The sequence below is a fragment of the Salvia miltiorrhiza genome, chromosome 7, assembly GCF_028751815.1.
Source record: "Salvia miltiorrhiza cultivar Shanhuang (shh) chromosome 7, IMPLAD_Smil_shh, whole genome shotgun sequence".
Taxonomy (NCBI): domain Eukaryota; kingdom Viridiplantae; phylum Streptophyta; class Magnoliopsida; order Lamiales; family Lamiaceae; genus Salvia; species Salvia miltiorrhiza.
The window spans coordinates 13870833-13893551 of NC_080393.1; the positions used below are offsets into that span (position 1 = coordinate 13870833).

Genomic DNA, 22719 nt, shown 5'->3' on the forward strand with positions numbered 1-22719 from the left:
CTTTTCCCTCTTTAACTCTCTCGTCCCCTATCAATTTTTTTCATTATTTTTATCTCTATTTTTTTTATATAATTTAATTCTTTTCAAAAGATCATCAAATTTGATTTATAAATAAATACTTAATATGCATTTTATATATAAGCTCGTGACAAAATATTTAATATGGTACAAATATCATCAAAAATGAATTTAAAATAAATAAGTTATGAAAACTTTAAAATATTTTATTTTCATTGTTCGTTAAAATTTAACAACTTTTTATTTATGTTTTTGTATGAGAATATTTATTTAATTATTTATTATGACGTGTAATACTCTATAATAATAATGCGAAATGTTAATTTTCATTATCAAACAATTTAAAATTATTTAATAACTATAATTATCATTATATTTTATACAAAATTGAAAATTTATGTTTTGAAATTTAAAATTTTATTGAGAAATTGATGTGTTTATTTTATTTTTAAAATATATTTTATATTTATTTATATTTAATATATATACTTACTAAGGATATTTTATACTTAATAGCATTCTTAAGAATATTGTTATTTGGTCTTTAAGGAGACACTAAGCAATGCGAACTCTTATATGTGAATAATGAGATTTAAGGTTTAAGACGAGTCTAAAAAAAATACGATTCATATTTCGTGAGATGTAACAAATTTTGTGGAATGACTTAAAAAGAAATACGATTCATGTTTCGTGGAACGGATGAAGTAAAAGATCGTGAATTATTTAGCCAGCAGTCCATTTAAAATAGAGGATGTGGACTCGAATTGAAATCAAGGTGGGCCTATCCCTTTTCCGAAAGGGGGCCCATTGACCCAATACCTAACCATTATTAACACACACAACACACACTGTAAAGTCTTAAATTCACCAAAACCGCTCCCTCCTACTCCCCGCCCTTTCATCAGCCACAATTTGTTTTCTTTTTTATATTATACAAAAAATACTACGAATTACAAAAGCAGATTGTATATATATAATCCATTTCCCGCAATCATTCACTTTTTCCTCTCTTCTCTTATTTCTTCTTCTTTCTCTCTCTAGCTTGCATATATTATACTATATTTTTTGTCTTGGTGGAGGGAGTATTTTCTCTAATTCCCAATCGAAATTGGAGAATTTTGAGGTTTGTATTCTTCGAATTATTAGATCAGGAGCCATGGTTGAGACGCGGCGGAGCTCGTCTGCCTCGAAGCGCACTCTAAGTGATTCCTCACCTCCTCTGCAAAACGCCAAGCGATCCAAGGTTGAATCTTTATTTTTTTCCCCTTCTTGCGTTTTGGGGTTTTTGATGATTTCTTTGATGGTTTCTTTCGTTTCTTGTGTTTCTTGGCGGTTTTCAATTCTGGGTTTTTGTGTGCATGCAGGCGGCTGAGGCGTCGGCTTCATCAATGAATGATTCGTCGGCGTCGGAGGAAGTGGTGGGCGCCGCCGTGGTGAAGGATTCGGAGGCCGGATCGGCTGATCTGGCTGGCGGCAGCTTGAAGCAGCCTGATGACTTGACGCCGCCGCCGGGGAAGGCGGCTGAGGCGGTGGCCGAAGGTGAGGATTTTCTTGTTTCTTTTCTTTTTTTCTTTGCTTTCTAGACGACTTTAGAATTCTGTGCATGTTGGAGAAATTTAGTTCTTTTATGAGTTTTTGGTGAATTTATGAAAATTTACTTGTGGTAATCGATGGCGGTGGATGCAGGTGATTCCAATTTAGATGCTAATAAAGGGAAGTCGAGTGGGATGCTAATAAATGTCGGGCGAAAGCGGCAGCTGAAATCTAATGAAACTGAAACTGGGGATGCATGGGGCAAACTCCTATCTCAGTGTTCACAGGTGTGTGTTTACTCTATATGCTCTCTTGTGGTTACAATTTGTTGAACTGTTAAAAGATGAAAATGGATTGTTGATGTAGTTGAAATTGGTCTGGTTTTGGTTCTCGCGGAATGAGATTCACAACAGTTAGATTATTTTGAGTGTATAGACATTTGTATTGGTCTGGATTTTAGTCTAATTATGTTATTTTGAGTATTTTCTGAATTTTGTGTGTCAGATAATTTCCATCTCTGAAATTTGATGTATGGAAATGTAAAAGCAGGGTCTTTGAAAACTTTACTAATCTCAATATGGAATCATAAACAGTCTAGGTCCATCGAGAATATGTATTCTATACTAAAAAGTTGAACTTGAACTGGTCCTTTGTTAGAGTGACAGTTACAAGACATTGTTTGTTTTATGCTGATAAGTGAGAGGTTTAGATTGAATATTTTTTGTGGAATCAGTTGGGTATGTAAGCTTTATGCATATCCAGTTGAAGTCTAACAAGTAACAAGGCTATTTGTAGGGGGTTTAGCGACTCTTCATTTACATGCCTACGCCTTCAATTTCTTTAAATGCATGCATCCGTGTAGCTCCAATAATTTCTGGTTTCTGTTTATAGCAGTTCTCTATCTTGACTTGTTTGGTGCAATTTTCCCGTCCCAGAATTCCCATGTTGTTATGCATGGCCCTACATTTAGTGTTGGTCAAGGCCGCCAGTGTGACTTGTGGGTACGAGATCCATTAATCAGTAAGTTGTTGTGTAATCTGAAGCACATTGAGTCTGAGGTATGTTGTGAGTCTTTGTTATCATGGTATTTAATGCATGGATTCCTATATCATTCTTACTGATTCTATGCTTGTTTGTTTCACTTCTTTATCCCGTTTCATAGGGTGGGGAATCAGTTACACTCCTTGAAATCAAGGGAAATAAAGGACTTGTTCAAGTTAATGGAACGGCTTACGCAAAAGATTCCACTATCACTTTAAATGGAGGTGATGAGGTGGTCTTTAGCTCATCGACTAAACATGCTTATGTATCCTATCACAACACAATTTCATTCTATTTCTGTGTTGTTCTCGTAGTAGTTTAGTACAATTTATATTGCTGTACCTGTTTATTTTCTTGACATATTACTAGATTTTCCAACTCCTTACCAACACCGGAGAATTGACAACTAGCGAGCCGCCTTCAGTCAGCATATTAGAAGCTCATGGTGGATCCACAAATGGATTACATATCGAGGCTAGATCAGGTGATACTTCTGCAGTTGCCGTTGCGTCAACTCTGGCCTCACTCTCGCATCTCACAAATGAATTATCTCTTATTCCACCATCACCTCGGAATGGTGAGGATGTTCAGCAAGGGTCTGAAATTTCATCGGTACCTTCTGCTTGCAAAGTGTCAGACAATTGTATCATTGACACCGAAATGAAAGGTCCCTCTGCCTGTAATGACGATGTTTCTGCAGCAGTTGTTGGGAATACTGGTGCTCCATCTTCTGATATTGCCAATGATAACTTGAACAATGACGCTGAAATTGGGAAGATTGTAGGTGGAAACAATGACTTAAGACCCGTTTTGCATTTTTTAGCAGGTCCCTCAGCTTCTGAGTTTAATATAGGCCTATCGCGAATTCTTGATGAGCATAACAGAGGCAGAGGAGATCAACTAAAGGGTTCTCGTCCTCCGATTCCACAGTCGTCAAGACGTCAAAAATTCAAAGAGAGCTTACGGCAAGGATTAATAGATGTGAAAGATCTGGATGTTTCGTTTGAGAAATTTCCCTATTATCTAAGGTATATGTCAATTATCTACTGGGATCTTGCTTATTGTGTACTATGTTACTTTAACCATTTATAGACTTGCTACCTTTTTTAACATATAGGATAGATTATCCATTTGCTATGTCGGCTGCTTACTTGAATTTTTATTTTCCCCGACAGTGAGACAACCAAGACTGTCCTTATTGCTTCATCATACATACATTTGAAGTGTGGAAATTTGGGAAAGCTTACTTCAGAGCTCCCTACGGTGTGCCCAAGAATTTTGTTGTCAGGTCCAGGAGGTAGTATATCTCCATACGTCAAATATTTAAGTATGTTTATTTTACTTGGTTGGCTGATCTTGACCATCACATTACGTCTTTTCTTCACAGGTTCTGAAATATATCAGGAAACATTGACTAAGGCACTTGCTAAGTTTTTTGGCGTGAGACTACTTATAGTTGATACTATTACATTACCGGGTGTAAGTTTCCACTAAAAATGTTTAGTAATGCAAAAATATCGTCTGTTTTCTTTCATCAGTTAGTTCTGTTGCTCTTTTGTGCAATTAATTTTCTCATTTGTGATTTAAAAAAATTGTTTAGGGACCAATAACAAAGGAAGTTGATTCCTTAAAAGAAAGTTCAAAGCCCGAGAGAGCTAGTGTGTTTGCTAAGCGAACTACTGCTGCTGTACACAATAAGAAACCAGCGTCAAGTCAGGAGGCTAATATCACCGGGGTTTCTGCTATAGCCTCTCCTGCTCAGCCTAAGCATGAACTATCTACCGCTACATCAAAGAACTACACTTTCAGAAAAGGTATACTCAAAGCTTTTTTCCATTTTTGTCTAAATTTAGGTTTCGGAATCTCTTAGGTTAATTGATTGTGGTCTGTGGCAGGTGATAGAGTAAAGTTCGTGGGCTCATTAGCATCAGGCTTTCCCCCTCCATTTAGGTAAAGTGTGGAAAACTGTTGTTCAAATTTGCTGATAAATGTTTCTATAAAATGTACTTATGAATTAACTTGTCATTTTACTGGATTTCGGTTGCATGAAAGTGCATAAGTGACGAATTATTACTTATTAGTCAAATGTCCCCTTCTGATGTACAAACTTCAAGACAAAGATTTTTCAACTTGAATCCTTTTGCTGTGCTTCAATAATGTTACCCTTCTACTCATATTTATCTATGTTAGTGATGTGAAGAGCGAATGTGATTCTGATGCTTTTCATGTCATTGTTTAACTCACCTCGCCTTTGGATATACTTGATATTCGATCATCTGCATAATTATGAGAATGCAGGGTTGATGAGCTGCACCAGTTGCTTGGCATGATTATATTGATGTGTTGCGAGTTTTCCTCATTTGTATGTGGGATAATGTAAGATTTTGTGCAGGGGTCCAACTTATGGTTCCAGAGGCAAGGTGGTTCTTGCTTTTGAAGGAAATGGCTATTCTAAGATTGGGGTTAGATTCGATAGAGCAGTTCCCGAAGGTAATGATCTTGGGGGCCTCTGCGAAGAAGATCATGGTTTCTTTTGTTCAGGTAATAGTTTACTTGACTGGCCTATGTTCCCTTGTATTATTTAACCGCGGTAACTAGAATACGTTCATTTATAATTGTGATTATTTTCTTAATGTGCAGCCGATTCACTACGTCCTGAAAGCTCCAACGGAAATGACATAGATGAGCTTGCCATTAATGAGCTCTTCGAGGTAAATACAAAGTATTAGCAATGGCACACTAGAATGCTTTCTCTTATGTTGTATATCCATGTGGTATTTAATATTTACATGCATTGTAATTTTGTAGGTTGCATCGATGGAAAGTAAAAGGGGCTCGTTAATTTTGTTTGTCAAAGACATCGAGAAATCGGTGATCGGGAATCTGGAGGCATATACAGCCTTCAAAATGAAGCTGGAAGCTTTGCCTGATAATGTTGTTGTGATAGCTTCACATACTCAGACAGACACCCGAAAGGACAAAGTATGTGATGATCTTTTATTTAATATTTCTACATAAGAACTCCCACAAACATATATATACTTTTATTTATATAATTTTATGACACTGTAATTTGCATATTGGGTTCAGCCACAACCTGGTGGATTGCTTTTCACAAAATTATCAAACCAAACAGCATTCTTCGACATTGCTTTCGGGGTACGAGTTAACTAAACTTATTTATTCTGCCCTAATTCCCTGTTCTCATTTGATTTAATTACATCCAATTTATGCGATTGCTAGACACAGTCATGAAGATGACTACAATGGTGCATATCAATTTCTCTTAACGAGCACATTTTGTTTTTTGATAGGATAATTTTGGTAAATTGCAAGATAAAAATAAAGAGGCCCTAAAAAGTATGAAGCAACTCAGTCGTCTTTTCCCAAACAAAGTGACTATACAGATTCCCCAGGTAATCACTATTTTTGGCTTCTATATGATGCTACTAAGATTATTTCAAGAGCAAGTTATGAATGCTGCTCAAATATGACAGGACGAAGCCATGTTGGAGGACTGGAAACAAAAGTTAGATCGAGACGTTGAGACAATGAAATCACAGTCAAATATTGCCCTTTTCCACTCGGTTAGTTCCGTCGTTCCTTCATCCCTTCATAAGTATCTGTGCCTTGACTTTGTTGCGGTATTGATATTTGGATGAACTTCTTGTATTTTTTCTTGGCTTAATATTCTATTTCTCTCTTTCACATTAAATTTCAGGTGCTAAGTCGGACTAGCCTTGTTTGTCCTGATTTGGAAACATTATGCATTAAGGATCAAGCTTTGTCTGGTGAAAGTCAGTCATAATTTACTTAATATCTTTAAATGAGGTGTCATGATTTTCAATTGGATATTCCTTGATGCTTTTTCTAATGGTGATAGATGTTGAAAGAGCTATTGGCTGGGCTGTAACTCATCACTACATGCACTACACTCTCCCAAAGTTCATAGATAAAAAAATGGTTATTTCAAGTGCAAGGTAATTTTATGTCTCAACTATTCCTGTTCCCACTGTGGGCCTGAGAATAGAGTAGTTGGTTTTGGGTTAGAGTCTTAGCACTATTCTTTCTGCACTATATTACAGTATCAAATATGGGCTCGACATTCTACAAGGCATCCAAGATGAAAACAAGAGTTTGAAGAAATCTCTCAAGGTGAAGTTTGGAATTTTGATCTTTGTGTTTGTCGTAATCTGAACTGTTCCATTGTACTATCATACTATCTACCGTTTCACGTAACATGGTACATGAAATAACTTTTTATGTTTCAGGACGTGGTCACTGATAATGAATTCGAGAAAAAGCTCCTTGCTGAGGTCATTCCACCCGGTGACATTGGAGTCAGTTTCGACAACATTGGAGCGTTGGAAAATGTGAAGGAAACTTTGAAGGAATTAGTGATGCTACCTCTGCAAAGGCCAGAGTTGTTCAGCAAAGGACAGCTTAGAAAAGTAAATGCCTTTTGTGCTTAAAGCATATCAGAAAATTGAGCATTCTTCTTTCCATTTTTCATGAAATAGACACGTTCTTGTTCTAACTGTTACCTTGGCAGCCTTGTAAGGGAATATTGCTCTTTGGGCCTCCCGGCACAGGTAAAACAATGCTTGCAAAAGCTGTAGCAACGGAAGCTGGTGCAAATTTCATCAATATATCCATGTCAAGCATCACGTCAAAGGTAAAGTTTTCACTATCCCTTGAACATAGTCATTTATCGTGTGTTTTACCCTATCTGTTGCTCATTGTGATTATTTTGCACTCAGTGGTTTGGTGAAGGGGAGAAATACGTGAAAGCAGTCTTCACTTTGGCCAGCAAAATATCGCCTAGCGTTATTTTTGTTGATGAGGTCAATATAATCCTCCTTTAGTTATTGTTGTTGTGATATCATTTATTATGGTCTTCTCAATAAATATTTCTATGTAATATTTATCATTTATATGTATGTTGCCACAGGTTGACAGTATGTTAGGGAGACGGGAAACCCCAGGAGAGCACGAAGCAATGCGTAAAATGAAAAATGAATTTATGGTGAACTGGGATGGCTTGCGTACAAAGGATAAGGAACGTGTACTGGTACTTGCAGCAACAAATAGGCCTTTTGATTTGGATGAGGCAGTAATCAGGAGGCTTCCCAGGAGGTGTTATCCTTGCCCTTTCAAACAGCTTTTTTGATTATCTAAACGAGAAGCATTTTTCGACAGTTTTCTTGAGTCTTGATCTATTTGACATTCGAGCAGGTTGATGGTCAGTCTGCCCGAAGCTCAAAATAGGGAGAAAATCTTGAAGGTGATATTAGCCACAGAAGAGATGGGTCCAGATGTTGATCTGGAAGCAGTTGCTAAAATGACCGAGGGGTATTCAGGAAGTGATCTAAAGGTTTGATCACTTTGCCTCGTATTCTGCATAAGTTCTAAACATTTTTTGGTTTTGGCTTGTAATCCCGTAAATATTCATGTTCTCACTTCCTTCATTTGGGAAACGTGCCTGTTTCTCAGAATCTTTGTGTGGCAGCTGCACATTACCCAATAAGACAAATTTTGGAGAAGGAGAAGAAGGTATGTTCACTTTATTAAAACTTTCTTCTAGTGCGATTTTCCAGTTTAGTGTATAGTCCTGGCATCTTAAAATGTTGATTTCAAAATATAGTTGTGCTGAGACCTGCTATATTTTCTACTCATTAGATATATAGTCTTCTAGTTGCTTCTGAAGTTGTTTAGACGACTAGCTTTGTATGTCATGTTGGTTTTCACATAGAAGCTAAATTAATAAATGGATGGTTGCAATATTGTAGGAGAAAGCTTTGGCTCTGGCTGAGAACAGACCATTGCCTTCATTGCATAGCTGTTCTGATGTTCGGTGCCTGAGTATGGATGACTTCAAACACGCACACGAACAGGTACGCTTGTATTGTGGATATACAAAAAAGATAAAATAAAACCATATATATATATATATTCTGATGTTGGTCTTGTTAAATTTGGTTTTTTTCTTTTACTTTTTACTTGCCTCGAATATCTATTCTCTATTTTTATCTTTGAATTTTCCCTTTGTAATTGATGTTGTGTGGATTTTTGGTTCTCTTTTTCATTCGGTTCCTAACTAATGATTAAAATGCATAAATACAGAAGTCTTTGTTGGTTGATTTTGAATTTTCTTAGAATTGTCAAATATATCAATTCGCACGGTTCATTAAGATTTTAAATTTTTTCAGTATTCATGGCTTTTACTTTTCTTTTGTCGCATTACATCTTGAATGATGTTTCTTCAGATATGAAATAGAGTATATTCTGATAACAAGAGATATAGTATAATTTACTTTCATTCTCTGAAATAATAATAATAAGTTTGGTGTATTGGATGGAAATGTAGGTATGTGCAAGTGTTGCATCAGAATCACAAAACATGAACGAGCTTCAACAGTGGAACGAATTATACGGGGAGGGTGGATCAAGAAAGAAGACATCACTTAGCTACTTCATGTAGAGGGAGATGCAGGAGCTGTATAGTATATTACATCTAGGCGGTTCGCTCTTTTTTTTATTTTTCCTTCTGTGAGACGGGGTCCTGCGCTCGTGAAAATCCGATCACAGGTTCGTCCGACCTATAAAACCTCGGCGTTGTGCATCATCATATGTGTAGTTCATGGGTAATTCTGTCACCACCAGATAAAAAAATATCACTTTAGCTTATTCTACTGATTTTTCCTTCTTCATCATTGCCTGTATATTCTTGTTTAATTTAATAAATATATTCAAATATACTTCTCTTCTGATTTCATCATTAGTATAGATTAACTATGTTCATTGGTATACATGTTCTTTACCCTCTTCGTTGTGTGACTTGTGTCGTCTTGTCTTCTCTTTCGATGTGTGTCTGTGTGTGTGGAGAGAGAGAGAGAAACATGTCAATTTTTACTTAAAACGTTTATCAGCCTTTGTTTATTATGTTTCTTATTTTCTTGAATTTGTGCATTTACATTTGAATTTCTCTTTGGATGAACTTTGAGTTTGTTAGTATTGTGAAATAATGTGCTGTGTATATTGTTTGCTTATTTTGAGTGATCGATTAGATTGGTAATACATTATGCATATGATGAAGCAAGCTCAAAATTTATTTATGCATCAAAGTATGTGGTGGATTAATTTTATCTTATCATCTAAGCTAAACACCGGTGTTATATTCATTCGTATAATCAAACATTAGCAAAATTATGAAAATTATTCAGGATATGGAATGGTACTTCTTTCCATGTTGAAATACAATCTTACACATGAGAATTACTTCTATGCCTAGAGATATGTTTTGACAATATTAGTCCATTTCAGCTTCTTATGCCACTCTTAATTACCTAAGAGCAACTCCAATAGTTTCTACATTAGAGTGAACTTCACTCTATTGTTAGAGTGAAATGTAGAGTATTTTCATATTGCTCCTCAATAGTCAATTCTCAATCTACAATTTATAATATATTTTTAATGTAAAGTATTTTCTTTATAATCTTATTTTTCTATTTTTTTTTTTAAATTGTGAAAGTCGATTAATTATAAAATATTTGACATAGATATCAAATTAAAGATCACGACAAAAGCTTTAATTTGATATATTTTGTGTAAATGTTAAATTTAAAATGTAAAATTTATATTTATTTAAAGATTAAATTTAAGAAAATTATCTCTCAACTCTACTCTTTCTTTTGAATAAATTTATTTTCATTTTTTAAACTTATTTGTTTTGTTTTTTGCTTTCTTAATATCAGTTTCTATCATTGTGAATTCTTCTTTATTTTTTTTATATTCAGTTTAAATATATTTATTTAAAATTATATTTTATTATTATATTTATAATTATTTATATGAGAATTGAGTTGGTATCAATTTTTTTATATACAAATAAATATAAAAAATATTTTTCGTCAATTGCACGATTGTATATGCTAGTTTTACTCTACAATGAAATATTCTATATTTATACTTTTGATTATTATTAAATTAATCTTTTTATCTAATTGTTATATTAGTGTGTGTGTGTGTATATATATATATACAGTGGCGGAGCCAGGATTTTTTTTTTTTTGGGGGGGGGGGGACTGAACTGTTACGGGGGTTCGGGGACGGTAGCCCCCGGAATTTTTTTTTTGGGGCATTCAATACATTTTAGATATTTTTTACTAAAATACAAATATAATAATAATAATAACAATATTTTCATAGATAATATAGTTCAAAACATTTACTAAAATTTTTTTTGGGGGCATTCAATACATTTTAGACATTTTTTACTAAAATACAAATATAATAATAATAATAACAACATTTTCATAGATAATATAGTTCAAAACATTTACTAAATTTTTTTTTGGGGGCATTCAATACATTTTAGACATTTTTTACTAAAATATAAATATAATAATAATAATAATAACAACATTTTCATAGATAATATAGTTCAAAACATTTACTAAAATTTTTTTTGGGGGCATTCAATACATTTTAGACATTTTTTACTAAAATACAAATATAATAATAATAATAACAACATTTTCATAGATAATATAGTTCAAAACATTTACTAAAATTTTTTTTGGGGGCATTCAATACATTTTAGACATTTTTTACTAAAATAAAAATATAATAATAATAATAATAACAACATTTTCATAGATAATATAGTTCAAAACATTTACTAAAATTTTTTTTTGGGGCATTCAATACATTTTAGACATTTTTTACTAAAATACAAATATAATAATAATAATAATAATAACAACATTTTCATAGATAATATAGTTCAAAATATTTACTAAAATTTTTTTTGGGGGCATTCAATACATTTTAGACATTTTTTACTAAAATACAAATATAATAATAATAATAACAACATTTTCATAGATAATATAGTTCAACATTTACTAAAATTTTTTTTGGGGGCATTCAATACATTTTAGACATTTTTTTACTAAAATACAAATATAATAATAATAATAACAACATTTTTAGACATATTATTAATTTTTTTTTTCAAAATTTGGGGGGGGGGGCTCTAGCCCCCTGGCTACGCCCCTGTATATATATATAATTATATTTACATTTATGCTAAATTTTATTTAATTATAATATAATATAAATATATTTAAAATGATTTATTTTATTTAGAACTATATTTAAATTGTTGCAAAACAATAATAATTTATTTCTTGCAAAAAGTATAAATTAATTTATCCGTCCCTACTTTTATTATCCATATTTTCATTTTAGTTTGTCCCACATTTTGGTATCAATTTCTATGTATAGTAAAAATAGGTGAAATCCTTACTCCACTTTAATTACTTTAACACTAAAAGGTGAGACCCCTTAATCCAACCGCAACACACTCAATCACTTTACTAAAATCTGTGTCACTCTCAAATGAATACTAAAAGTTGGGATAAAGGGAGTACATAATAATAGCAAAACTAACATTACATAATACTTGCCAAAACATAAACTACATAACAATATAAAGTAGTTTTCTAAATTCAAATAAATTTCCCATAAATGATCGACCTATGCATTACGAAGTGAAAGACGAGCTGATTTGTCTTTGATGCTTCTATTGCGTGCAAGAAATTCTTGAAATGACTTGTTTTATTGGCACCATTTTGATCTGGAGTTGGAACGTCTCTCACATCTTGAATTGGTGTAGAAAGATCTCGTTCATTCTCAATTATCATATTATGCATAATAATGCACAATTTCATTATAAGCTCTAAATGCTTCTTTATCTAAAAATGAACCGAATTTGGAGCAATTGCAAATTGGCTTTGAAAAACTTTAAATGCATGTTCTACATCTTTCTTACACGACTTTTGTGTCGCAATAGATAATTAGGGAAAAAGAGAGGGGGGAGCAGCACTGAAGTAAGGCAAGTAAGGCATGCTGAGGCAGAACGGCTGTAGAGTGCAACGTGAAATTGGGGAGGAGGAGGGGGGCACAATGAAGCAAAGTAAAAAATGAAATAAGGGTTTTGTACGAGAGTTTTTTTTTTTTTTTTTTAGGGGTGGGGGAGAGGGGGGAAAGTAGAAAAGAAAATAGGGTTTTCTAATTTATATACCCATTCGGTCGGTTCGGTCAAAATCGAGCCAAAAATCATAAAACCCAACCGATTGAAAATTTTAATTTTATATTATAAAAAATTTTATCGAACCAACCGACCACCATTTCAAAACTAGTCGAAAATCGATCGGTTCAGTCCATTTTTGATAAGTTTCATCGGCCGGTTCAATTTTGCACACCACTACATTTATATCATTATTGGATCTCGGCCCACCAAAGTACACATACCATACTCAAATAACATATTCCCTTCGTCCGCCAAAAGTATGTCCCTTTTGTCATTTTTGGCATCCATAAAAAGTATGTCACTTTCATTTTAGAAAATGATCTACATCTTTTCCTTATCATTTATCTTTACAAATACCCATTATTTATGAAAACAAATCACGCCTTATTTAGTCTCTCAACCATTCATTTCATATAGTAGTGAGACCTTTTCTCCACTATATAAAAATCACCAACCATTTTATTAAAATCTGTGCTCAGCCAAAAAATAACATACTTTTTAGCGGACGAACAAAGTAATTGGCAACAATTTCAAGAATAATCGTTGGAGTTTTTTAAAAATATATTGTAAGGAGTTATGTTTACAATTTGTTTAGTTATTTTTTTATCTTACTATTTCTAACATATGTTATTCATTATTCAGTTTGGTCATGCATGTGTGGCCCATTTATGAATGATTTTGTGGAGTTTGATTGTAGGTCACAAAGGTCTTCATTCCGATCAGAATAACACTGGAATCCCTTATCAACTTGTGATGGTTTGTCTTCTTTTAGTATCAATTTAAATGATTGTAGTGACAGTGGTTCTAGATAAACACAACATCTAGAAGGTGTACAAAAAAGTACAAATAAGAGAGAGAGAAAAAAGATGAAGATATGTTTAGTATTCTAAAAGCAATTGATCAAGGAAATAAGAAACATAAAAATTTAATGGATAATTTATCAAAAAAACAATAATGGATAACTCATCATTAAAAATAAAACATACTGTGCAACTACAACTAAAAAATATGGAACCAAAAAGCGAGTTTTTGCATTTCATAAATGGAAAGCAGATAATAAAATTTTGATGATAGACTCTAACAATATTCTGATCTCATTCAACGGGAGTACTTGATATAAGAACAAACAAGAATCATACTAAAAAGCCAAGACGCTTTAAGTCCAAGTGATGATATAATAGAGAGTATTTTTCATTGCATAATAATAGTAATTATAATAAAAAAAAATCACATAGATATATTGATCGATGAACCTATTTAGAATTTATATACTTGCATGCGTTCCAAATATGATCAACAGAATATCATATTATTTCTTCCAATCTAAGATTTATATATTCGTATTTATCTTAATTAGTTTTAAAGGTAATATGTGCAAATTACTCAAACGTTTTTTAATTTATAAATATAAATTATTAAAAGGGTTAATTGCACCAAATATCACCAATTTTGCTCGAATTTCATTTTTTCCATAATTTTTAATTTTTTTTTTATCACAGATTGAATTAGTCGTTCATTTTTTCCACGATTTTTAGCTCCAGTGACCGGAAAATTGATGTGGCGCTGATGTTGATTTAAATTTACACATAGCATTGATGTAGAATATATATTAATTTAAAATTACTCAAATAACAAAATCACACAAAAAAGCCCTAATATCACTTGAATTAGAAAAAAAAAAGTCTATCTTTTTCTCCTCCATCCATTGGCTGTCTTCTTCTCCTCCCTTCCAATCTCACCGGCCGCCACCCATCTCGCTGTCTCGTCGAGGCGCTGTGGGCCGTCGACACTTACCGCCGCCTGTCTTCCATCGCGCCGCCATCCATCTCGTCAGCCGCCACCCATCAATCCTATTTCTTCCATCGACTGAAATCGCAACTGATAAGTGAAAAGAGCGGTGAAACTACAGTGAAAAGAGCTGCTGAAATCGGCTTGCATTTTATTTGGATTTTATTTGAACTAACCTACATTTTATCAGCTGTATCAACTATTTGATACAGATTTGGACCAGCCTACATGTAGTTTGGTGTATTCATATTTGATCGAATATATACGACTGATAAAATGTAAGCAAATTAAATGTCGTGACAGGATTGATGTTTGGTGTATTTGCTTGCATTTTATTTGATTTCTATGTGTATTCATATTTTAATCGGCTGAAATCGGCTTGGATTTTATTTGCTGGAAGGTCTGGAAATACAAGTGATCGAGCATCAACCACAAAAGATTTAATTAAGGCTTGGATGAAATTTTTGATTGAGCTATTGATAATATTCTTTTTGATTGAGCTACTTTAGAAACTCTAATATCAAGGCTTTGATGATATTTTATAAACCAAACGAGAAACATCTACCCCGTCCGATGAAGTGTTCGGATCGAGGCGACGTGGGCGGTTCGCCGCCCGCGACGTCGCGAGAAGTCCATGATCATTATCATTTAGAGGAAGGAGAAGTCATAACAAGGTTTTCGTTAGTGAACCTGCGGAAGGATCATTGTCGAAACCTGCAAAGCAGACCGCGAACACGTGTTTAACATTGCCGGGTGCGTGGCGTGGGGGCAACCCCCGTCATGTACTCGGTCCCCCGCCGGCGCGCGTCCTCGGGCAGTGTCGTGCGGGCTAACGAACCCCGGCGCGGAATGCGCCAAGGAAAACTGATCGAATCGTCCGCCCCTCGTGCTCCGTTCGCGGTGCGCGCGGGGGGATTGGATGTCTATCAAATGTCAAAACGACTCTCGGCAATGGATATCTCGGCTCTCGCATCGATGAAGAACGTAGCGAAATGTGATACTTGATATGAATTGCAGAATCCCGTAAACCATCGAGTCTTTGAACGCAAAAGCCAATCCCCATATATATATACTAGAATCCCTATTAACATGTAATCCACAATCAGCTGCGAGATACTATCATTCCGACTAAGTATGAAAAAATAGCTCCTTTATAATTTTACTTTGAAGAATGGATTTATAGGATTCTGAGTGCGTGGGTGGGTGAAGAATAAAAAAAACACTTAGTAAGGTAGAGAGGAATTCTGGGAAGAATGAAAAAGAAAAGAAAAAATTATGGGGAAAATGGAATTTAGACAAAGTTCGTAATATTTGGTGTAATAAAAAAACGCAATTTTTTCAATCGTCGGAGTGGTGTGTGGCGTGTGCCGGCGAATCACATCAACGCCACATCATCTCCGATCTGAGGGGAGCTAAAAATCGTGAGAACAATGAACGACTAATTCAATCTGTGATAAAAAAAAATAATTTTTTTTTAAAATTATGGGGAAAATGGAATTCGGACAAAGCTGGTGATATTTGGTGCAATTAACCCTTATTAAAATAATTGTTTATGCATCTTAAAAAATGCTCAAACAATACAAAATATAATAAATAATACTCCTAATTAACAAAATATTAAAAATAAAAAAATAATCAGGTACCATCTAATAAAATGCATATATTACCCATCCCAAATTCATTTAATTACTTAAACTCGTTTAAGTTCATAAATATAATTGTTATACAAAACAATTGAACATTACAATATATAAAATTAACATTAATAATACATAATATAAATAACATAAGATTTGAAAAAAGAAATGGTTAAGATTCCATATAGGTTATAGATTAATGATGGCACTCAATTAGAATTCACACAGTCCAAACTCCGTTTTAAAATTTATTTAGTCAAGTACAAAAAATTTTACATAGACAATAATAATTCGAATTCAATACGTAATTTAAAAATATAAAGAATAAATAAAAGTATACAAAAACGCATGGAAAATGTAACTTCCTCTTTCAAGTTTTCATAAATAAATGCACAAATTGAAATTGCAATTGCAATAACTGTTAATTAAATTAAAATAAAATAAAAGGGATAAATATCATATTAAACCTTGAACTATACCCGCTTTATCAAAAATACCCTGAAATTTTTGAAATGCTCTCTAAACCCTCAAAGTATCAGGGTTTTATCAAATATATCTCGCATCTCTTTTTCGGCCACCAGAAATGTGACGTGGATCGCCGGATGCCACAGTGTAATTTAAATTCTATTTTTTAAATCCATGTCATTTTTTTATTCTCCTTTTTTTTTAATCCATGTCATTCTTTTATTCTCTTTTATTCTGAAAATTAAAATACACGATTGTTTCACGGTTCTCTTTTATTCTCTTTTACCCAACTCACGCACACACCCAGTACGAAGCTCATCTCCTTCCCTTCTCTCGGTTCTGCCGCCGCCGCATGAGGCCGGCGAATGCTCGGCGCGAACCGGCGCCGTCCGCCTCCACGTCGGCGTCTCTCTGCTTGAGCCGACGCCCCTTCTTCTTCTCCATCGCTGAAACACACCCACACACATCTCTCGTCTCTCTCGCTCTCGATCACTATCGCGCCGCGCTACCACGCCCGGAGCTGCTGCTGCTTCGCCCGGAGTCGAGGTTGCCGCCCCCTGAAACGCCGCGTGAGGCTTCTACTGCCTTCTCAAATCGGTGGGTTGACCGCCCTGTTGGAGGAGCGCCGCCGTTAGCCGCTGCTGTTGGCAGCAACAGCTCCGGCCGTGTATTTTAATTTTCAAAATAAAAGAGAATTAACATTCCGATTAATTAATCGTGCAATCTCCGAGATATCTTCATCCCTGTACAAATGGTACTCTTTTTTCGCCTAATTTGATTTGCGTCCCACCATACTCAGCTACGGCCAGCACTCTATTCAGGGTTGGGATTAAGTGTTTCGCCATTTCGATTGATCGGAATAAAAGAGAATATAAAAGAATGACATGGATTAGAAAAAGAGAAAAAATAATTGACATAGATTAAAAAAATAGAATTTAAATTACACTGTAGCATCCGACGAACCACGTCACATCTAGAAAAGAAATGCAGGATATATTTGATAAATTAGAGAGCATTTCAAAAGTTTCAAAATATTTTTGATAAAGATGATATAATTTAAGATTTAATATGATATTTACCCAAATAAAAGAGGAGCAGTTTGTATTACCACAGAGGATAGGATGTAGGATGGATGGTCCGGTTAAAATAAGAGGCGAAACTCCAGTAAAACGTATAAATAAATCCAAAAATGGGGAAACCGTATAGGCTTTCTCATCCATTTTGTATTTAGTCATTAAACTAGGCTTAAAAATACAACATAGATTGGATGGAAATATTGCTCTGCCCAGAAAGTACAATAAAAATGGTTCAGCAGTAAAGAAATTCAGGCAAAGAAACCATCTCTCTCTCACAAAAAGCACGCCTACGTAACAAATCAGTTAAAAGTTGGGAAACCCACGCGCATAACATGCGCAGTCTGTATCAAATACTCATTCATGAGCTCGGCAAGGGTTCTGCTTTGTCCTTAGATGCTTCTCCTTCTGCCTTGTGAACTGCCTCCCCCTCGGGTTTCTTCACCTCTGCAAAAATTCAGGGAACTTGTTATGAATGGGGAAACCAAATTGAGTTCCAATTGCTAAGCAAACATAGGATACAACGTGGTGCTAAAACCTATATACATTTCAAACAGTAGGAAGCTCAGCTTCCAACACAAATAAGAGGGTGGATTTTGATGACAACAAAGCTAACTATGCATCAAAGATTATTGGAAGAAAATGCCAACCAACCATATTTCATATGTTAAGCTACTATAACCAGAATGTTTCCTTTCTCTGACCCAACCATGACAAGAAACGTTATGGTGCAAAAGGTGAATACATGATTGCAACACTCTTCCACATCAGTAGTTAGTTGTTCTGTCTACAAATAATATAATTTTAGAATCAAAAGAGATTTTGGTCATCAAAGGTTAAGACGATGGATTCATCCTTTATACACCCCACAAATCAACAATTCAAGCCAAGATTACCTAACCTTTGATGTCCAAACATCACAGTAAACCAGGAACATCAATGTTGTGAGTCACTACTGGTCATCACCGCAAGATGCAATAATTAAATTAAACTTCAATAAATAAGACGTGCCTACATGCTTTGATGTCTCTATACCCAATAGAGAAAATCAACACAGAAATGCAATAACTAATAAGAGATTATATGCAGAAAGGAAAAACAAAACCAAAATCCAAAAGCATCAGTAGCCCAAGAAAATACCAATTAAGAAAATCATTCCCAAAACAGTACTAAACTCAATCCCAATGGCAGAGCTAAACGATTAACATATTCTTTAAGCAAACAAACTTGGTAGACAAACCAAAAACTAAAGAACAAATACCTTCATCATCACTGTCCTCAAAGTCATCCCCCATAGCATCATCTTCGATGCCACCCATTCCAGCCAAGGCACTCATATCCATGCCGCCCATTCCACCCATGCCGCCCATGCCAGCCAAGGCACTCATATCCATGCCGCCCATTCCACCCATGCCGCCCATGCCACCCATGCCGCCCATTCCGCCCATGCCACCCATTCCTCCCATGCCACCCATATCACCAAATTTCTGTAAGAGATGTTCATGTGGAAAACCATTAAAAGAGGCAGTAATACAGAAAACAAATATCATTATACAAGAAACAAGAATAAACTTACCGAGAAATCCATACCACCTAAATCTAAGTCTGAAGGTGCACCTGATAGAATGGCAAGATACAGAAAGATTAATTACATTTAGTAGAGCAAATAAAACTCCAGACATTCATGGCCAAATAAATTATAAAATATACCAGCATCATCATCTTCATCTACCCATTTATCCCAATCTACTTTCACATAGTGAGGTGTCTTCTCATTTCCACGCAACAACTTTGTCCACCATTTCTTCTCAGCTTTCTCCAATACACAGAATATGTTGCGCACGCCTATGTTTATCTTGCTTTCCTACAGAATGAGAATCTTCAGCGACTATTTCTCAGTCAGGTAAAAGTAAGGCTCCAGTATATTTAAAAATGGCTAATCATGAAATGCTTTTGACGCATATCACATTTGATTCATTTCAGAACAATGAAAATCAATGTAATTGTAGGGACTAACCTACAGAGCTCTTACCATTAGTTCTGTTTATAATGAAAACAAAAGAGACTGCTAGCGTCTTACCTCGGCATTAATTTTATCAAGTAGCTCCAACTTGAGTTCATAAATGTTACTGTCAGTCCCAGCAGCAGCAGAAAATGTAAATGTACCATCGGGGTCAACATTGACCTTAGGGTCTTTCGCATCTGCCAGGAGCACTGTGAGATAGATCTTGTCCTCCCTTTCGGCCCATTTTACTTCAGGGTGTCGGCTATACAAATGTAGAAGATGTTTTAGCTAGTGGCTCAATCTCGCGCACAAGAATAGTATCATATTAGACATGTAAAGTTGATCAAACCAGCTAAAAAATGCAAACACTGATATCATTTCATTAATTAGTATGGCAAAGTTCTATGCTGCGTGTAGTTTTCACCAAATGCAGCAGGCTGCTCTACACCGACATGTAACTCAATCCTGAAAATCAACACTCATTGACATATTTTCTACTAATTCCCTCAATTTCCTAGAAGCACATATACCATTTACTCGGGCAGAGAAAAAACAGAAACCTGCAGAATCACAAATAACACTCGTATACAGCTCGAAGTTAGTACAAAATCCGATATAAAGAAAAATGTTAAAACAAATCAGAAGCACAACGATCAAAACCCCACTAATTAAAAGAAAATTAGTATTTGTTAGCTAACCTACATATATCAGCAAGTTAGTCGTACCCCTAAAAAACCCAAACAAAATAAAAGAAATAGCAAACCATGCTAGAAACAATAATTGACCACGTAAAATTATCACGAAAACTAAAAGGTACAATTTAAACCGATATAGACCTTATCGCCTCTTTGCGTTCATAAATCGGGCAATAATAAATTAAATTTTCACGTCTTTAAACACGCACATAAACAAATAAACAAGGGCTAAATAAATCCAACCAACCATGCCCTCGAAAGCTCAAACAAATATCACAAAACACACAAAAAAAATGTAAATGCGAAGTAAACAGAAAAGCTACACAATTCGACTATAAAGATCAGCATCACGACGATAACAAAAAAAGTAGTTAACGTTTGACGAAGAACAATTCAGACCTCATATTCGAATCTGATTTGCAGGGACAGAGAGAGGTAGTAGAAACCCTAGAAGACGAAGAAATGGAGAGAGAAAGTAAAGAGCGTAGCAAAGTAGCTGCTCTCAACTGCTCCTTTTAAACCCTCGAAGCGAATATATTTTGGAAGCGAGTAAACCCTCACACGTGGATCTTACTATTTATTGATATTAATAATTAATAATAACATAAAAAAGAAACAGTAAATATAAATATCCTAACACTAACTATTGCCCAAAACATCTGATGACATAGTGATATGAAATAAAGTGAGCCCAGCCCACACTGTATAATCTTAGTGGCTTCAGCAAGTTGGGCTCTTACATAGGTAATTACTTGGACTAATTTAATTAGGCGATTTTATTCGTCTCTCATTTTACTTTCTATAGTTTTTTAGTTACTCCTTCCTCCATCACTAAAATATCACCTCCTTTTCAGGGAGAGCTAATGCTTGTAGGGTATTTTGGTTTGCCACTGCTTCAATGGGCAATATGAATTTTAATAAAAGTTAAGTATATATATGTAAAGTTTTAAAGGTTATTTTTTTTTGCTATAATTTAAAATTATAATTACTTTCTAAATTAACTCATTTCTACAACATTTTTCGATCAAAGAGCAGTTTTTTCTTTCAAAATAAATTTCTTTTTCTTTTTTTCTTTTATTATTTTTTACTTTTCCTTTTTTTTGAAAATCGTGTAATTTGAGTAACGATAAAATATTTAATATGCATATCAAATTAAAGATCATGAGATTAGGTTTGATTTGATATATAATAGGTATAAAATAGATTTAAGATAACAAAGATATTAAAATTTAATGTTTCAAACTAAATTATTTTCTCTCTCATCTCTCTTATTTTACTTCCTTTTCTTAAATGATCTATTTCTGTTTGACTTGTTCTATTTTGTTTTCGTTGTATCCTTTACTTATTTTTTTTTCATTTAGACATATATATTTTTTTGTTTTCTTTTGTTTTTTCGGTTTTATCTTCTTATTTTTTATACATAACATGTTTAATTAAGATTATGTTATAATTAAAATTTCATAAACATAATTGTAACTTTTTTTGCTACGGTTTCATATAAATTATTAGAACTTTTTAAATTTAAGAATAAAATAAATAAGTTATGGTAATTTAAAATTGTAAAACAATTTTTTTTATATTTCCTCTCTACTCTCTGTAATACTTTTTTTCAAAAAAATCCTCTCTCCTAAATGACGTGTTTACTTTTTTTCTACTATATTAATTAATTTTTTTATGTGTATTTATTTTAATTTTTGTGTTTTTAAAGAGAAAATAAGTAGATACTCAAATACCATATTTTGAGTTTTACGTATTTTTTAAATTAAAAAATAGTGTAGACTGTAACATAGGTGAAGAAAAATATATCGGTTTGTTAAACAACTCTTTTTCTAAATAATTTTTTTGTATTAATTTTGCTATAACTCTATAGATGAATAATTAATTATATATATTAAAAATATAATTTCAAATATGACTTTTTATTTATGTTTGTGTATAAAAAGATTTATTTATTTATTATGACGTTTTATAACTACAATTATCATTACACTTTAGATAAAGTTGACACTATGTATATAAATGGCACTTTCAATGTATATAAATGACATTATTTTCATGTAAAAAATGACACTTGTTGATTTCGTAAATGATACTTTTTCATATATATAAATGATATTTTCAAAATATATAAATAACATTATTTACATATATAAATGATACTATTCTTCTATGTAAATGATATAATTACTATATGTAAATGACACTATTTATGTTAGTAAATGATACTATGCTTCGTTCATGATAAATGATACTTTCGAATGAAACAATAAATGATACTTCACAAATGTTACATTACAAATGACACTTCTGATAATAAAAAAGTATACTTTTAATGTGTGTAAATGATACTTTGTAGATGAATTTTTTT

At 33.7% G+C, this 22719-nt stretch overlaps 2 protein-coding genes and 1 pseudogene across 2 annotated transcripts; 2 read left to right on the forward strand and 1 right to left on the reverse strand.

Annotated features, from left to right (window-relative positions):
* The first annotated feature begins 996 nt into the window (after positions 1-996).
* LOC130995346 (uncharacterized) lies at positions 997-9348 on the forward strand. Its single transcript, XM_057920599.1, has 27 exons — positions 997-1261; positions 1383-1557; positions 1705-1838; positions 2487-2609; positions 2714-2857; positions 2962-3620; positions 3768-3889; positions 3980-4071; positions 4193-4406; positions 4488-4542; positions 4985-5133; positions 5233-5303; positions 5401-5574; positions 5683-5751; positions 5907-6008; positions 6090-6179; positions 6314-6389; positions 6476-6572; positions 6678-6747; positions 6864-7043; positions 7145-7267; positions 7353-7436; positions 7544-7728; positions 7828-7966; positions 8086-8145; positions 8382-8486; positions 8960-9348. The coding sequence occupies exons 1-27, from the start codon at positions 1175-1177 to the stop codon at positions 9071-9073; spliced, it is 3693 nt and encodes a 1230-aa protein (XP_057776582.1). The 5' UTR covers positions 997-1174; the 3' UTR covers positions 9074-9348.
* A 6068-nt stretch (positions 9349-15416) lies between these two features.
* Positions 15417-15557, forward strand: LOC130996416 (5.8S ribosomal RNA; annotated as a pseudogene).
* Positions 15558-17756: 2199 nt separating this feature from the next.
* Positions 17757-21033, reverse strand: LOC130995347 (uncharacterized protein Os08g0359500-like). Its single transcript, XM_057920600.1, has 6 exons — positions 20751-21033; positions 19732-19918; positions 19362-19515; positions 19228-19268; positions 18913-19138; positions 17757-18098 (listed from the first exon to the last, which is right to left on the reverse strand). The coding sequence occupies exons 1-6, from the start codon at positions 20753-20755 to the stop codon at positions 18013-18015; spliced, it is 699 nt and encodes a 232-aa protein (XP_057776583.1). The 5' UTR covers positions 20756-21033; the 3' UTR covers positions 17757-18012.
* Between the last annotated feature and the right edge of the window lie 1686 nt (positions 21034-22719).

Coding starts and splice junctions, on each gene's coding strand:
- LOC130995347 (XM_057920600.1), bottom strand. Junction 19,516..19,731: donor TTGATAAAATTAATGCCGAG/GTAAGACGCTAG, acceptor CTCATTCTGTAG/GAAAGCAAGATAAACATAGG. Junction 19,269..19,361: donor AGATGAAGATGATGATGCTG/GTATATTTTATA, acceptor CCATTCTATCAG/GTGCACCTTCAGACTTAGAT.
- LOC130995346 (XM_057920599.1), top strand. CDS start 1,175: ATGGTTGAGACGCGGCGGAGCTCGTCTGCCTCGAAGCGCACTCTAAGT. Junction 4,543..4,984: donor GGCTTTCCCCCTCCATTTAG/GTAAAGTGTGGA, acceptor GATTTTGTGCAG/GGGTCCAACTTATGGTTCCA. Junction 6,573..6,677: donor ATGGTTATTTCAAGTGCAAG/GTAATTTTATGT, acceptor ACTATATTACAG/TATCAAATATGGGCTCGACA.